Below are 18,214 nucleotides of genomic sequence, written 5' to 3'. Positions count from 1 at the left end.
CTTTTTAGACCATGTAACATACTAAAAGAAAAATTAGCGATGCAGTGTTTAGATTTGATCGGAAATTTATTTTCATAGTAATTCTTCAGTTATTCAAGAACTCATGTCCACCCAGGCAGAAGTTATCCATGACCTTTTTTCTCTCCCTTTGGAGAAACTAGCTCTGCATAGCTTATCAATACATCTGTCCTGACTTGAACTGGAGAAGAAAAACTTATGAAGTTCACTCAATTGTGATGGCTTCTTAGAGACTTCATGAAAGCTGGTGTAGAGTTAGATTAAAAATTTTAACTAAAATTACAATACTAGCTTCCTTTTTTCATTTCAGCTTTTTAGCCTGGTATAATGACCATAAAGTGGTAATAATTGAATGCGGTTTACTTAACCCTAAATTTGCCTTCAGAAAAACTGAGCTGTTCTCTTATAAAAACTTCACCCAAGTAAAAACTATATTATGAAATAATTTTCTTCATCCTGCAATGACTGCCCCTTTTCTGACTTGAGATTCTGTGATCCTGTTTTATTTTTCCTTCCTTTATTTCTAGCATGCAAGTTGTGTTAGGTGTATGATAGAGGTTTCGGGGGAAGGCGTAAGAAATTGCAGCATTGGTAGCAGGGACCGAACCTGGAAATGTTTTAAAAAGCACATAATCTGTATAGACACAGATTATTCATTTGAAAGTTGGTACACATGGATGGGGCCCTTGCAGAAATCTTAGTGACAAAAGCGACTTCCACACCACCTGCAGGGAGAAGCATATGGATGTTCAGAAAGAGAATTTACCTGTTGGCCTGTGGTGGTGCTGTGGCCTCTTTGTAGCCTATCTGGGCCAGTTAGAGCTGGGTGATTAGGAAAAATGTCCCAACTAGTGAAGGGATAGGAGATTTGTTTTCTCAGATGCCAGCTGTAGGTCCCAGTGTGTGAATTTCTCATGCCCTTGCTGTCATTTTCCAGCTTTCCCCTTGACTGTTTTAAGATTGTGATGACTTTTTTTGGGATAGGATTGTGGGAAGAAACAAGTTGGCAGGACTTTGATGTTACAAACTGAGTATTTTGACATGTTCCTTGTGACTTTATTACCCTTTTGACTCCAATCAATAATGATTGTTTTTCATTCCAGTGACAGAAATGTGAGGCCATAGATTAGCTAATGAATAAAGTTGTTTCATGAAAATGGAAACAGGCTGGGCTATTGAAAGCTTGCTTTTGTTTAATATTTTCATGACAACTAAAATTTGCATAACTGTTCCAAATGGATTTTAAGAGAAACCAAACTTCCTTCAGGATTTGCCACAATTGTCTGCTAGATTAATTTTTTCCAAAGATTTATCCCACTTAAAGTCGCTGTTGAAACAGTTTTAATTCCTTGTGCTTATCAGTTTGATTCCCACAACTGTTTAACCCACATTCCTAGTGACTTTCTCATACTTAGGACAGCTTTCCCTGAGAATGGCCTCATTTGCTGATGTCTTGCCTCTAGCTGACAAATGCTCAACGGGTTTTGTGTATCATTAAACTATGTAGCCAGTGATAAAACTATGGAATGCTAATTGCTCTTGCATTCCCCCCCCCCCCCCCCCGCCCCCCGCCATCCACCACCCACCACAAAACCTGTTGCAGTATGCAGTGCTTGTTAAAAATACCCAAGAAAGCTTAATGTTGCAAAACATTCTGTTCAGGGTAACCAGATTCCTGCAAATGTCAGGTTGAAATCACAGCCTGGTCAGTTGAGCCCTCACCTTTCAAAATGGATACACACTGTTTCCCACTTACTTTACTTTCTAAAATAAACATACTTATAAAATCCGATCCTGGAATTGTTGGTATGATGCAACTGCTTTGACAGCAGTGATCCTCTAAAAAGGAAGTAAGTGCACTGGCCAGTTGCTCTTTGAGAGTGAATATTGATACATACTTTAAAGCGTAGTATCTTTAAGATGCTATACAGAAGATATAAAGAATCATAACAGTGAACGCCCAGCCTCCCACCTGATAGGGCAGGAAGAAGTAAAACTTGCCAAATACAGTTGAAGTTCAAGCCCTTTGTGTACTTTTTTTTTTTTTTTTTGCATATCCTTGTACCCGCCCCCCCACCCCCGCTGTGATGGATTGGTGCTTATTATTTGCATGCATTCCCTTATCCTTTTGCTATATGTAGATGTTTATGGTATTATTTTGCATGTTTACAAATTGTATATAAGTGATGTGTTTTCTCCTGCAACTTGCTTTTTCCTTTTGGCATATGTTTGTGAGTCATCATCAAGGGTCAGGAAGCTTTTTTAATAAAGGGTCAGATAGTAATTATTTTAGGGTTTGTGAGTCGTGTATGGTCTCTGTCGCATATTCTTGTTTGCTTTGTTTTTTGTTTTTTGTTTAGCAACACTTTAAAATGTAAAAAAGAAAAAAAATATTCTTAGCTCACAGGATGTACAAAAACAGGCTGCTGGTTAGATTTGACCTACAGGCCATGGTTTACCCACCGCTGTTCTAAACCATTCATTTTTCAATGCCAAATAGTTTTCCACTCTATGAATATACCACAGTTGATTTTTCCATTTTTTCTGTTGATGGACATTTAGGTTGTTTATAGTATTTGTAACTTTAAACATTCATATTATTTTTTGCTATTCCAGATAATTCTGTAAGCATTCTTTTATGTCTCCTCGTTTCTCAAAAGCATTTACTTAGCAGAACTGTGGGTTGCCAGATATGCTGCCCATATGTTATATAGAGTCATGTGTCTGTGTTTCCCGCCCAGCCACTACAAAACCTGTTGCATTATGCAGTGCTTTTAAAAATAGCCAAGAAAATTTAGTGTTGCTAAGCATTCTATTCAGAGTAACTGGATTTCCTGAAATGTCAGGTTGAAATCATAGCCTAACAAACACTCCTTTTCTCTTTAAGACCAGGCTCCAATTCAATCTCCAGATAATGTTCTCTGATCTCTCAGCCAGACCTGCTCTCCCCGTTCTCTCAGCTCTTATAATTTTTGTCTTTGCCGTCTATTCATTTAGCAGTTAATTGTGATCTGACCCAGGGCTTACAAACTCAGAAACATTCATTGGCCAGGCAGGTAAATGAGTGAGGCAGGCCAGGTTGGGAGGGGCGGGGGGAACTAGAGTGCACATGCCCTGTCCAAGGCGGTGGCCACCCTTGGCTCCAGCCTCTGGGAGTGTGAGCCCCATGGTGATAGATCTTCCAATTTATTTTTCTTTTTTAATTGTGATAAAATTTACCATCTTAGCCATTTTTAAGTATATAGTTAAGTGGTATTAGGTGTAGTCACATTGTTGTACAACCAATCTCCAGAACTTTTTCATCTTGCAAAACCAAAACTCTGTATGTTTAATAACCTCATCCCAATTTTTTGAGTGCAGCCAAAAAGTTGGACTTCTGTATAAAATCACCGCATTTTTTAAAACAAAATACTCAAGAGGCTGCAGTCACTGCCGGTGATTTAACCTTGTTTTTACACTTCTGTTTTTATCCATTATTTAAATCTTATTTTTATTTTTAACTTTTAAAGAGTTCCTCTTGCCTCTTCTGCTAGATTTTAGCTCTTTAAGGTTAAGTTCAGCCTGTGTTTCTTTTTGTTCACACACAACCTTCCATAGAGGAACATGCACCACAGATGGGCATGGTGCTCAGTAATGTATGTTGCATTTTGCATTTCTTTCTTCCACTGAAAATGCATGTGTGCTCTAATCTTACTTCCAGTGTGCACCTTTCATTTTGACCTTTACCTTTCCCTTTTAAAAGAGGGTTGGCAAAACAAGAATGCCAAAGAATCTGACAAGGGTCCAACACAAGGTCAGAATGGCCACACATTTTCACAAGGGAGATCTTTTGTTCTTCCTGCACTTTTCTTCTGTTTACATACCTGCTTTAGAGTAAAGCATAAGGGGAAGATATTACAACAGTGGTCCTTCTTGTGATTTTCTCTAAGTAAGAGGGAAAGTGAATTGAAAACCTTTACATTTGAACCTTCATTGTTGGGGTTCTTTCTCTTTTGAGGATGCCAAACTCATGACTCCGTCAGCTTTATTTAATCTCCATAGTTAAAGATGCTGTATATTGATGGGTGTTTTTCATATGAAGATTATTACTTTATAGCAGTTTCCAGTTTACAGAGTGAATTTTCTGATTTGCTCCTGGTAGTGGCCCACAGGTCGGGCAGGTGTATCATTTCCTTTTGCAGATAAGGGAATTGATGTATAGAGAGGTTAAAGGATTTTCCAAAGGCTACACAGCTTGAACCCAGAGACCAAATTCAGCACAGATCAACTGCTCTGTAGCTGCCTCTTCCCTATCTCTGTGTGTTTTGACACTCAGTGTTCTCCAGGTGATCATCTAGAAATTTCTCTCCTCTGTGTGTGACCCAGGTTAAAGAGAAATGAATTAGTACTCCATAAAATAGCATCACTCATACTGTTTTATTTTTTCCAAGAGAATGTTTTTGATGGTAGGAAACCAGGAATACAGGGGAGTTGGGGGAGAATTAAATATCACATTTTTAAGTAAACATTTTTTAGTTTCATATGATTGTTAGTTTATAAACATTGCACTCTTTTAAGAATCTTAGACCAACATAAGTGTAGATTCTAAATTCCTTAATTACATACTGAAAGGTAGTAAAAGTTCAGTGAATTTGGACACTAGTCCTTGAGTAGTATTTTTGCATGGATTTTATATGCATCTTGTGTTAAGGTGAAACCATTTCTGCCCAAGCGAGATACGATGCACTAGTCCTTAAGTGTAGAACCCACAGAGAAGATCAAGTACATTGAAGACTACATTGCTGGCTTCATGCCACCCCTTTTCCTCCTAGGCCAAGAAAAAAAAAGTTAATTAAAAATAAATAGCAGCCATTCATAGTTCTTCACTGCATACTCCCCCCCTCTTTTTTTTTAAAGCAATTGTTTTAAAGGTGTAAATACCCCAGAGGGTTTTTTAAGGACAGCAAAGTTGTGGAGGTTTTTTAATGATTGTACAAATTGGCCTAAGCTGTGTATCATTCTCAGTCTCTTCTTTAAACTGATTAAAGCATTTATCTTCTTTTATGAGTTGGTTAAACCTTAAATAAAGCCACACTAAAAGTAGCCCATATTTGTGGCACTAAATGCCTCTTTTTTCAAAAATGCATATGTTGAGTCTACTTTGGGGCATGTTTACCTTGAAATTGCAAAAGAGCTCCCATCCCCATGAAGTGATGTACATTTTTTTTCTGTCTTCTCCTTTAGTACTGAAATTTTAAGTCATTTTTTCTGAGTGGTTAAAATTTATATTGATTTTGAGGTGGTTAGATCTGTTGCACCTATTTTCTAGCTTTTTTTTTTTTTTTTTTCCTGCACTGAAATTACTAATCTCGTTGTAATCAGTAGGCACTTAAGAGAATAGCAGATCTGAGTATATCATCTCCTGGAGAATTCCTTTCCTTAAGAATGGGGTGTATGTTTTCTTTGAAAGAGACTAGAGTTGAAGTCAGAGGACCAGAGCTAGTGAGAGCCCTTTCACTGACAGGCTCACGTCCTCCTGCAGGTAACCTCCCCCCGTTTCTGGGTCCTTCATCTGTAAAGCTGGGTGGTTGGACTGAATTCTTTCTGTGACCCCAGCCAGTTCTGAAGAATCTCTGGTGTTCAGACACACATGGCTTTGAATAATAGGTTATAAGAAATAGGAATGTTAGAGAGGGAAAGACTAATGATTTTTCTGTTGAATACGTAGGATAAACGAATTTTTAAACAGTGACTTTTCTGTCTTTGCAAATATCACCAAATCTACACAGGAGCTCAGTTGGGGTGGGGATGACATTGCCTTTGTTCCTTAATCAAACAACTAGAAAAGGAGGTTACTGTTCTTGTTAAGTTGATTGGAAATGTCATAGAATGCAATTATTTGTAACTGCTCCATAGACTCTTTCTGCATTTATTTCCCTCCCCCCTCTTTTTGTTTTCGATGTGATACTTAAACAGCCTTCATTTGCCATGAGTAAGTAACCTAACTTTAAAAGCCTTTATCCACTTGTTCTATTTAACAGAGTTTCTTTGTCTCCCTTCACCTACATCTCATTAGGGAAATTCTAATAAGAATGGTCGTCATCAATGCTGCTGCTGGATTTAAGTGCAGCTGCAAATTAACTGTATCTGCTCAGTGGCCCCAGCAAGCAATGTCCCTAGTAATAGTGGCCTAAGAAATGTTGGTTACAATGAATGAGATAACTCCTTTAGATATATATTTTTCAAGTCCTTGAGCTTGGTCGGTTAAATATAAATGGATTGTTCAGTAATGCTAGTCCCAGTAGAGAGGCGGTTCTGTATTCTGAGTGTAAATTTCTCTGTGCTTTAATGAGACGACTTCAGAACTAGCTGTACATTTTTCATTAAGTACGTTGGGGAAAAGTTATGTATCCTTCTTTACCATTCAGATTCCAATCATAGTTTATTTTAAGCATATAGATTCACTTTTTGTTTCTATAATTTTACAGGAAATTATTAATTCCTTGCCTAACATAGTAAATGACAAATATGGAAGGAAAGTCCTGTTGTATTTACTAAGCCCCAGAGATCCTGCACACACGGTAAGAGAGATCATTGAAGTTCTGCAGAAAGGAGATGGTAACGCACACAGGTGAGGGACAGTAGAATAAAGGGCTTGGGCCCTTTATTCCTCTGCTCTGATTGTTCATTCATTTTGAGTGGCATGTGCTTCCATAAATCTACTCACATGTGTACACCTCTCATGCTCCCTCCCTCTCTAAAACTCCAAAGGTGAATTCCACTTTTAAGCCTGTAGTTTTGGCAGATTCTTAAAGTTTTTATCCTGAAAAGGAAATGAAAGCATCATGCCAAAAGAACGCCTCTGAGGCCCAGCACATAGTAGGCGCTCAGGTGTGTGTTTTGCTTTATGTTTAAAGCAACTGGTACCACTTAATCAAGTACGCTAGGGAGCAGAATCCATAAAGTAGTCCAAACATGTGTTGTCAGATACTGTGTTATTGTCGTTATTTGGTTTGGGGTTGGTTTGAGATTTTTTTTTTTTGTATTACACAAGGCAAGCTTCACTTATTGAGTGCTTGTTCTGTGCCAGGCACTGTTCAGATCCTGGGGACACAAAGATGAAAGACAGATATCCCGCCCTCAAACTGCTTATCTACGTGCACAACAGAGCGTGGCACAAACTGTTATAAGCCCTTAGAGATTTCTGTGATAATAAAACACCATATTTCCTTTGCTATTTATCTTACCTTAATTCTTCTTTCAACATGTTACCACAGTAAGAAAGATACAGAGATCCGCCAACGAGAGCTCTTAGAATCCATTTCTCCAGCTTTGCTAAGCTACCTGCAAGGACACGCTCAAGAGGTGGTGCTGGATAAGTCTGCGTGTGTGCTTGTGGCTGACATCCTGGGAGCTGCCATTGGAGACGTGCAGCCCGCCATGAATGCCGTCGCCAGTTTGGCAGCGGCAGAGCTGCATCCTGGTGGCAAGGATGGAGAGGTACTGTGCTGTCATGAGACAGGTGGGAAATATGACTCCACATACCTGCAGAGGAAAAACAAAATCCTCTTAATGCTGTCGGTGATTGACCCAGGCTGTCTTTCCAGCATATTCTGTGTTCTTAATTTTGTTTTGAATTTGCTGTGGACTTTTGCACTTCTTTCATTTGTATGTACTTCTTTTCTCAACCTCAAGGGCTGCTTATGTTTCCATTTTCCTACGCTCTTCCTGTAGAAAGCCTTATTAATCCTTCCAGGTCCTCGGAATCCTTCTCCGTGAAGTCTTCCTTAATTCCCTCTCAATCAGAAAGTTTTTGCTCTTTCTGATAGCTCCTGCCTATGTTATTTGGGCCTTGTGTTATTCTGCCTTGTATCTTAAGTTTCTTGGTTCATGCACTGGACCCCCAAAAAAGAGAATACCATTTGGGGAAACACAATACTTAAATAAATATGCACACAAATGATTATTTATTGTAGAATAGAGATACGTGCTGTGAAGGAAAATGCCAGGTTCTATGGGATTACGTACAAATGGGAGCCAGCCTGTCCTAGGAGGACTTCCTGAGGCAGTGAAAGCTAAGCTGAGACCCAAAGGACTGGTAGCTAAGTGAAGAAAGAAGATTCTAGGCAGAGAGAAGAGCATGTGCGGCCGCCTTGGAGGAAGGAAGAAGCTTGGCATGTTTGAGAACAGGAGGCTCAGGGGGCTGGAAATCAGTGAGCAAAGGGAAGAGGAAGGCGGAAGCCAGATCCTGCCCGGCCCTCGCCCCGCACTGGGTTGTGAGCTCCTGATGGACCCACATGGATGGGGAGCCCACTGTTTTCTGACACAGGAGATGGGGAAAGAAATGGGCCATGGATCTTAGAGACGCCCTGGCTCCTGCCCTCACAGAGCAGATCCTGTTAACAAATTGGGACGATGCCTGTGTAATGAAAGTCCCTCTGTAAGGACACAGGGCCTGTTGTCTCCCGTGCTGGACAAGGAGAGATCCTAGGGGATCTCTGTGCGAACAGTTGGTATGGCCCTTGGAAAGGAGTGAGATTAAGCTGAACGATGCTTTCTTGGCCTGCTCATCAGGTAGTGCTCCTCGGGCATCACCTTAAACGATGATTTAAACATCATTCAGCACTAGGTTTTAATGTTTCTGCTGTAGCGTTCTGTCCCATCGGTTTCTTTGCTCCTCAGAATGGCGTATGACAATCTGGAAAGTGGTTAGCATGATCTTAAGATGAGCCTGGTGGTAGAGCTGTTCAAACTGGAGCTCATGAAGCTGAATGTGAGCTGCCTCAGTGGCCATGTTATCCTGAATAACCATCTTCATTTCAGTCAGGGTTGGACTAGATCTCTCGTCCCTCCAGGTGTAGTAGTCATTGTAGATAAAGACCTCTTAAGCCTTTTGGAACTTTCAACTCACCTGAGACTTTATCCGTATGTGGTGATATAGAGTGAATGAAAACAGCTTTTTAATTAATATGTTCTTGACCCCTCACAGCTTCACGTTGCAGAACATCCTGCAGGACATCTAGTTCTGAAGTGGTTAATAGAGCAAGATAAAAAGATGAAAGAAAGTGGACGAGAAGGTAGGCTGTGCAACTTGACCTTTTCTTGTATTGGATGTGGAATTTCAGTAATGTCTGGCATCCCTGAACTTTATGCCGGCCATTTAAGTTCAAATGAAAGTCTGTTGAGTTTGTGAGTAAGAAATGATTTAGTGGTTGCAAATAATGCTTTTTCCCCCTGGAAATTTGTCTCCTAGAATCCTTTCATTTTCTTTCCCTTTCCCACCCTCCCTCCCTTTCTCTTTTCCCTCCTCTGCTACTTCAGACTTCAAAACGGGCTTGTCCAGCGTTCTAAAATGCCATTTTATTCTTTGAGGATGGTGAGAGCAGAGTAGGAGGGCCAGTTTGTGAGTATCATCATCCCAATTGAAAAGCATATTTATCTTTAGTTTTGAGGAAAGGATAAGCAGAAGAAAATTATCTTCATCAGAGAATTTTGAACTGGTGCCTATTTGGCATTGAAATATATATGACCAAAGAGCAAGCCAGTCCTTGGCACTTCCTGGTTTTTCATAAACCTTACAGCTGCTCTGTAGAAACTCAGCTCTCAAGAGGAGGACAGCATCTTTTATTTATTGATGAGTGAAAATTTGCATATCATTCCCCTCTCAGTCCTGTCTTTGACCAGACCTTCTCTTTCTAAATTCAAACTCCATCTGGTATTTTAGCCACTAAAGAGGCTTCCTCCCACTGAGTTAAAACAGTTTGGGCTTTCTATTACTGTGTCTGAAAAAAGTGACAGATCATGAATTTATGTCTTGAGGCAAGTTGCAGTTCTAATGGCTAGTGAGGCAATCAGTATAGTAGTAGAACTGTCACTTCTCACTCTACCTTTAAGAACAGAGACTTGGGCCTATTTCTCACTGTAAATTTTTTATAAAACAGGAAGCTTCTGGTAATAAATTTTGAAGAAAAAATAATGTATTGAATTATCTTTTTATTATTAAAAAGTTGGTGCATAGTTGAGCTGAGTTTATGTCAGAAAAGTTGTCTTGCTTTTAAAATCCAAGCAATTTTCTAGTGACTTTTCTCCTTATTTAAATTGCCCTGGCAACCCTAAAACACATCTGTTTGAACTTGATGTATTTGTCATTTTCATGTAGCACCAAATGAGTGACTAGCTGTCTTGGTTATCTGTTGCTGTGTAACAAGCCACCTCAAAACTTAGTTTTCAAAACAACAGTCATTTGGTCGGTGTTTGGTGGAGCTCAGAAGCTCTACTCTGAGTCATCTGGGGCTGCTTGGCTTGGGGTTGGATTATCCACTTTCACAATGGCTGGCAGTGGCTAAGTCCAGCAGCCTTGGTTCCTCTCCCTAGGCTGTTGGGTTTCCTCACAATATAGTGGTTGAGTTTTAGGAGGACAAAGTAGGTGCGTGGTACTTTCATGATTTAGCCTCAGAAGTTATTTAAGGGCAGTTGTACTGTACTCTCTTGATTAAGTCAGTCACAAAGGCCCACCCAGTTCAAAAGGAGAAGACATCAGTTCCACCTTTAGATGAGGGAGTGGCACTATTCTAGAAGCATACACAGAAAGGAGATATTGTTGTGGTCACCTTTGGAAAACATTGTCTGCCTCACCAGCTGATTTCTGTCCCTCTTGAGCATGTGCCACGAAGAGTAAAATAGTCATAGGCCTCTTGGCTTCTAAAGGCTCCTCATATTTGGCCATCTTTGAATTTTACATGCTACCTACCCAAGATGTTTGCCTTTGAGATAGGTAGTCCCCACCTCCATCTGTACCAGATCCTAGTCTTCAGAATTTCTCCTTTGTCCAAGAGTTAGTTAACACTTAGATGGCACAGTGAATAAGATAATACACTCTGAGACCTTGGGAATCAGATGTGCTATAATAACAAAAGATGAATCGTATTTTTGATGGGTGAACGAATGTTTAGTGTTGTAGAGAGAAGTTGCCAGGTGTGCGCCAGAATAGTCATTTGACTGTTAATTGTGTTCACGGCACCTTCTGAGTGAGCATTTTCCTTGAGGGGAAACTTGATTTTAACCAAACACGAGGTGCTGCTGTCAAACATTTACTTCCTGAATAATTTTCAGGTCAGGGTTAAATCATTAAATAGTACAAAGAAATGCAAACATGACCAAGCGAGCATTTTATAAGAAGTCATTGTTTCTCTTGAGTAATTACTGCTAAACATAGCTGAGGATTTGGGTCAGAGTTGAGAGAAATGGCTGTATTAAAAACGTATTACATAAAGCTGAGCTAGAATTTTTAGTGTTAAGTGATACTGGGTGAGAACTCTTTATTAGCTTTCTCATTAAAACACGTTTCCAGCTTTAAGGGTAGTAGAGAGAGAGAGTGGGAGTTTAAATCTTGGTATATGATGTTCATTAAGTTTATTTTACAGGTTGTTTTGCAAAAACACTCGTAGAGCTTGTTGGTATGAAGAACCTGAAGTCCTGGGCTAGTGTCAATCGAGGAGCCATTATTCTTTCTAGGTATGTAGAATGTGTGCCTTTTTCTGCTCAGGGCCCTCATCCTCAGTGCCCGTGAGTGCAGAACATGCTTCCTTCACACACACTTCTCAGTTCTAATGTCTGTTTCCAATAGTCCAGTATTCCTGTCAGTTAGTCTTGGTCTAGACAAGTGTACCAAATATTAGAGAGCAAATGTAACTCTTTCCATCAGTCCTTACAGTTTTTTTCATATGCCCTCTTTTGGATGGCAAGCATCATAAAATTATGGCATTCACAAGGCATCATTTGATTGTTTCACCACATTTATGGTTTTGACCAAAGTTTACTTGTATTCTTTTTTTAATGGATTAGTTTTGTTCCTGTAAAAACTGACAGAGTTGTTTTTCAAATCGTGACTGACTTTACTGACTTTGTTTTCAACTATTCTAAAAGGATTCGAGAAACATTTGCTATTAAAGTCTACATGCTAATTAATCTTTGTTTCTAATTAAAATGATAGAAAACTGATGATTTGTAAATTGAGACATATGCTTAACTTGTATATTGTTGTTTGGACATAGGTTGAGTTTATAATTTACAGGTCATTGAAATTTCCATGTATTCTATTACCAGATAAAACCCTTTTATTAAGGATATTCATTTAAAAATAGATTTGTGTGTTGTTTTGAAGTAATCACTGTTGATTTTTTTCGCCCTGCTGTGTTATCGAGATTTGGAAAAACAGTTACCAGTCTCAGCTTGAATTTCCCACAGTATTTCACATGCAAGTTACTATGCAATTTAATTTGTATATGTTTATAAATGTTGTAAGCATTTCTTCAATATATATTTTGATTTGGTACACATATACTCACAAATACGTACATTCCAAACGGGCGTTCATTATTTTTAGCTATATCAGTATCTCCAAATATATGGGTGATACAGATCACTAGTTTATTTCTCATTAAAATTAGCTAATTTTCCAGTTGATGTAGAACAGCCGGAGTCCATTAGCTGAAACATGAACTTTTTTGACATGAATTTCTTTACTGGGCATTTGGAATGTTAACACCTACTGACACATTCTTTCATTACACTCAATTAACTAAAAATTCTGGCAATGCCGTAAAATTAATTTTTTTTTTTAACATCTTTATTGGAGTATAGTTGCTGATTCACTTTGTTATACAGCTATATGTATACATATATCCCCATATCCCTTCCTTCTTGCATCTCCTTCCCGCCCTCCCTCTCCCACCCCTCTAGGTGGTCACAAAGCACCGAGCAGATCTCCCTGTGCTATGCAGCTGCTTCCCACTAGCTATCTATTTTATATTTGGTAGTGTATATATGTCAGTGCTACTCTCTCACTTCGTCCCAGCTTACCCTTCCCCCTCCCTGTGTCTTCAAGTCCATTCTCTACGTCTGTGTCTTTATTCCTGTCCTGCCCCTAGGTTTATCAGAAGCAGTTTTTTTTTTTTTTTTTTTAGATTCCATATATGTGTGTTAGCATATGGTATTTGCTTTTCTCTTTCTGACTTACTTCAGTCTGTATGACAGACTCTAGGTCCATCCACCTCACTACAAATAACTCAATTTCATTTCTTTTTGTGGCTGAGTAATATTCCATTGTATATGTGCCACAGAACCAGGAAGAAATAGAAAATATAAACAGACCAGTCACAAGCACTGAAATTGAGACTGTGATTAAAAATCTTCCAACAAACAAAAGTCCAGGACCAGGTGGCTTCACAGGCAAATTCTATCAAACATTTAGAGAAGAGCTAACACCTATCCTTCTCAAACTCTTCCAAAATGTAGCAGGGGGAGGAACACTTGCAAAGTCATCCTACGAGGCCACCGTCACCCTGATACCAAAACTGGACAAAGATGTCACAAAAAAATAAAACTACAGGCCAATATCACTGATGAACATAGATGCGAAAATCCTCAACAAAATTAATTTTTAAAGATTGCTCATCAATCAGAGCTCCCCTTGGGTGGATTTCAAACATGAGAAGGATACTGTAGGTTTATTATGGAATACTCCTTAAAACGGGAATATGAAATATCTGAACAATGAAGTATCTGAGGTTCTAAAGGGAAGTGAAACTGGCGATAAATTAATAATTGATTAATATAATAATTATTTTTATTTGGCTTTAGAATATTGTCATGTGCTTGTTTGGCAAAATTCTTTCCTTGTTTATATTTTTCTTTAAAACTCGTGCAGTATGTGTGTGTGTGCGTGTTTGTTTTTGTTTGTTAGTTTTGCTAAATCTTTTTTAGAGTAAGTGACAAAGTGTCATTCTGGGTGAAAAAATCAGCCTTGTATGCAGTCTGAAAAATAACTCAGGGAAGCATAATTGTCTAGCATTTAAATGCATGAGCTCTAGACAGACTGCCTGGGTTCCAGTCCCAGCTCACTGTGTGGCCTTGGGCAAATTATTCAGCTTTTCTGAGCCTTAATTTTCTTGGATGTAAAAGGAGATTAATAATAATCCTAGGTTGTTATGAAAACTAAATGGGATGATGCATACATAATGCTTAGCATTATGCCTAATGCGTGTGTTCAGTAAATATTAACTTGTATCACTATTATGCACTGTGTGACTGTGTGTTTAGCCAAGGTTTATAAAATAAGAACACCTGTGAGTCAGAAGTCTATTGAGAGGGCACTTTACTTTTCAGCTTTGCAGGTGGCAAGCAGTACTTGTTGCTTGTCTTCCACAAGCATGTCCTCCTCTCTATGGACATGATGGAAATTATTGGGACCAGGGTCTTTCAAACATGCCAAGTGATTTCTTTCTGGATTGTGTTTCAGTGGTCAACATTTAAACGTGGTCATGAGGAAGTTGGGGGAGAATAGGAAATTCGGCCCTGGGGTTTGGTGGTTGAGTGCCTGTGACTTGGCCCCTATTTAGAGAAAGGGGCCTACTTGTTGCCAGTCTGCAGAGCTCTGCTCACATGTGATAAAGTACGCCAGCAAGGTCTCAGAGAGCAGAGCTGACCTCATTCTGTTGAATGACTCACACTGATCGAGTGGTTAACTAGGAGCCAGGCTCTGGCTAGGTGCTTCAGATACGGGATCATGTGAGCCTCAAAACACAGCCCTGTGAAGAAGGCGGGTTCTTTTGTTCCCATTCCGCAGGCCAGGAAACTGAGTCTTTGAGAATTTAAATAGCATGCTCTTGGTTGTATAGTTACTGAGTGGCAGAGGCAGGTTTCAAATCTGGGTAGTTAAGCTCCAAGGTAAAGCTCTTTACCCCTTCACTCAATGTTTTGGCAGTAGAGTTCAGTAAGAAGGCCATTCATTAACTGCTTATCTTTCATGCCCCCCCACCTTTCCTCGTGTACACCTATTCACGCATGTTAATTCAGTCACTCAGTGAGCATTTCTTGACTGTCTGCTCTGTGTACGTGGTGCCGTGAGATAAATAAAGCACAGGGTCCTTGCTCCTTAGCTTTTCTAGGTGGAGAAGGAAAGGTAGAATAAATGTGGTAAACAATTTTAAAGCAGGGTGTTCATCCTAAGACAAAGTGAAAGCAGGACCAATTATGTGGTTTTAGAATATAGGCTACTAGCCCCCATCATTCATCTGATGAATGGGGAAAAAAAACTATTTATAGTTACACAACTTGTCTCACAAGTCAATGAATTTTTTGTACTGTGTGCGAAGGTAGTATTTGCAGACAATCTAAGGGTTTTTTATGAAATTTAATTTTTTGTTTGTTAATTTTTGTCTTCTCTCTTCAGCCTTCTCCAGAGCTCTGATCAAGATGTTGCAAATAAAGTCAAAGCTGGATTGAAAAGCCTTATTCCCACATTGGAAAAAAACAAAAACACCAGCAAAGGAATAGAAATGCTACTTGAAAAACTGACTGCCTAAGTAGAAACAGTTAAGAACAAGTTGGAGTCGTTTTTCCTCTTCCGTTTTCCCAGTACAGGAAAGAAGGGCTAGGGTCCATCTTACTGGTCATTTGCGTGCTCTGTATATGTGTTTCTTCTTTGTATAAGAATCTATTTATAAAATGATTTCTAAAAATGGCCTTTTTAAGAAAAAAATCTCAGCCTTCTCTTTTATCATATTGAATAGTAAGCAAATCACGATGTAAAAGGTTTTAACAGTCGTACACAGTGGGACCAACCAAATTTATATAAAGTAGTTGCGTGCGTTGATTCAGGGGAGAAGACATCTTCAGTGAACAGTAGTCTGAGAGGGCTTCATGGAGGAGGAGGAACCTGAGAGTTTCCTGCTTCAGAGGAAGGCAGGATGTGGTAAAGAAGAGCCACGGGGAGTCCTTGGTGGGAGCAGTGAGGTGGCAGTCAGTGGTTTTGAACTGAACTTCAGGAAGGCTTGGGGCTTGTTGGGTACAGGGATGGGGATACTCTACATCCAGGACAGCTGCATTCCTAGCTGCCTTATGGATTGGGTGCCATGTTAGATTTTGTTGGAAACAAGCCACTCCAGGAAGTTAAGATTTGTAGGGGCAAATGTGCTGGATGAATTAGGGGATCATAGTGGGTAGCGGTGTTAAGGTCATTGTCACAGGGAAAATCTTCCTGTCTTTGAAACTGGGCCTTCCAAGTAAATAGCTCCTTGTAGTGAGACTTTCTCTCTTGGGACTTTCCCTAAAGTAGTTGAGGCCTACAGGGTTTGAGTTAGAAGGATACACAAATTTGTTAATAGTGCAGAAGTTGCAATTTAAGTACAAGTAGGATGTTTGAATTTTAAAACTACACTTGGCTTCCAAGCAACAAAGCTTGGAAGGATTGGTAGACCTTGGAAGAATTCATAACCAGGCTCATGTAGCCCTGCCTATGAATACCTGACTGCTTTCGAAACCGAGCTTTGGGGCTTTCTCTAAGTAGCCGGCTGTAACAGGACACCCACTCAGGTCTGTCACTGCAGTTACACCTCAGGAGAACGGCTGTGCCTTTCCTACCAGACCGCTGGGTCCCAGGACTACTCCCAACTCACGAGCTGCCAGGACGTTACCTGCTGCCCTCTTCTGCGGGTGCATTGAACCCTGCAGGAGCAAAAGAGCCGATGCCTGTAATTCTCTTTTGGTGTGGATTCTCCCCCTACCCCCCCCCCGCCTCCCCCCAACCCCTACCCAGCCAGGTCTAAGGGTAGAGGTGGGACCCTTGGGGGAACTGGGGGTGGGGTGGGAGACAATGGGGAAGAGCTTGCTTTTGTTTGACTGATACATTGCGTGTTTGTTTTCCGTATAAAGGGCCCATTTGGAAAGAGAGGGGGACAGAAATTCTGCTGTTTGTTCCATCTGTAAGACTAAAAAAATAACATCCGTAGTTTTGAAAGTTAGAATATTATGAAGCATATAACAAGAGCAGAAATCCTTCTTCTGCCCCACTCCTCCACACCCCTGCCTTGTCCTCCCCAGAAGCAACGACTTTCAGTTCTTTTTAGCTCTAAGTTTTTAAATATATGATTTTTGTGGGTTAAAAAAAAAAATGTATCTGTTTTAGGCATTTTCTTTTAACTTCCTGTTATGGAAAAATACAGATTAAGACTCTTCACCACCACTGTCCCTGTACTTCTTTTCTTTCCATTTTCCCAGTAGAATTGCATCATCTTTGATAAATCGGTGTTCAGTTTATATGATTATGTTGACGTCAGTTGTTAAATACTGAAGGAAGTAGTGAGCTGTCATGACATTTCCTATACCATTTTTTTTTCCCGGAATGAATAAATTGCCTCATTTATTTTTATTTGCTTACTTTCCTACATTCCTATAATTAATTTTTCTCAAACTGTCCATCAGAATTGCATACACTCTTCTCCAGTAGGCATTTTCCTCTTTTTTCAGCCTGTCAAGGCTCGCATGTTATTCTGGGGTCGACCCCTTTCCCGATGGCTCCAGTGTGTCCCACCCATCTAGTGTGCCTCCAGTGGGTCATAGATGTGCTGAAATTTTAACAGCTTCAACCCTTACTCCACCAGGCCATACAAACGTTTCCCTTGTGTGGCTCATGCAAAAGAACACTGGTATGAACTAATCCCAGGGGCCCTTTCCTTAAGTCAGTGATGGATTTAGGAAGAAGCCTGGCCAGTGGACCTCGGAAGAGAAGTATATTCCTGGGAGAGGTTCCTTTGGTCTCACACCCACAAGGAACAGAGTCCGTTTCCTGCTGGCTGACATTAGTATATGCAGAAAGCATACTGAGGATGGCTGAGCAAAAGGTTGAAAGAATCGGAAACTTTGATGTTGAACTGCTGAATAAATCAACTCCTGGAGCTGCCCTACCCCTGAACTTCCTGTTATGTGAGAGAATTAACTTTCATTTATCATTTAGGCCATTTTGAGCTGGATCTTTAGACACTTGCAGCCAAAATGGTGCTAACCTGTCAGTGAACACTGCCTTCCACACCATCCAGTACATCAGGTCACCTGGCAGACACCTCCGCTGGAGCCAGCTGGCTTTCTGAGTGTCCTAAGAACCCGCAGCACAGCCATCCTCATCCTGGGCCTTCCCTTCATGTCTCCTAGGGAAAGCCCATTCCAGGATCCCATGCATTTCATTTTCTTGCTTAACATCCTCTTTTGAATGGGGCACAATCTCTAGCAGCTTCCTGAGAAAGAATGCATATGAGGTAAAATTTTAAAGTCTGAATGTCTATTCTACCCTTTCATACCTGGACACCTAGTTTAGCTGGATATAGAATTCTAGTTTGAAATTAATTTTGCCTTGGAATTTTGAAGACATTGGTCAATATTT

At 40.0% G+C, this 18,214-nt stretch overlaps 1 protein-coding gene across 1 annotated transcript in view; it reads left to right on the top strand.

Moving 5' to 3' along the window:
* Positions 1-16,977, top strand: part of PUM3 (pumilio RNA binding family member 3) — a 40,198-nt gene extending 23,221 nt beyond the window's left edge. Inside the window, exons 14-18 of the mRNA XM_061201229.1 lie at positions 6,486-6,628; positions 7,275-7,497; positions 8,987-9,074; positions 11,421-11,511; positions 15,230-16,977. Coding sequence (XP_061057212.1) covers positions 6,486-6,628; positions 7,275-7,497; positions 8,987-9,074; positions 11,421-11,511; positions 15,230-15,362 — 678 coding nt within the window. The 3' untranslated portion in view covers positions 15,363-16,977. The remainder of the gene's footprint in view (positions 1-6,485; positions 6,629-7,274; positions 7,498-8,986; positions 9,075-11,420; positions 11,512-15,229) is intronic.
* Positions 16,978-18,214: the final 1,237 nt, after the last annotated feature.

The sequence above is a fragment of the Eubalaena glacialis genome, chromosome 9 (assembly GCF_028564815.1).
Source record: "Eubalaena glacialis isolate mEubGla1 chromosome 9, mEubGla1.1.hap2.+ XY, whole genome shotgun sequence".
Classification (NCBI taxonomy): Eukaryota; Metazoa; Chordata; class Mammalia; order Artiodactyla; family Balaenidae; genus Eubalaena; species Eubalaena glacialis.
The sequence above is the reverse complement of the archived record's forward strand: the minus strand, read 5'-3'. Positions and strand labels throughout refer to the sequence as shown.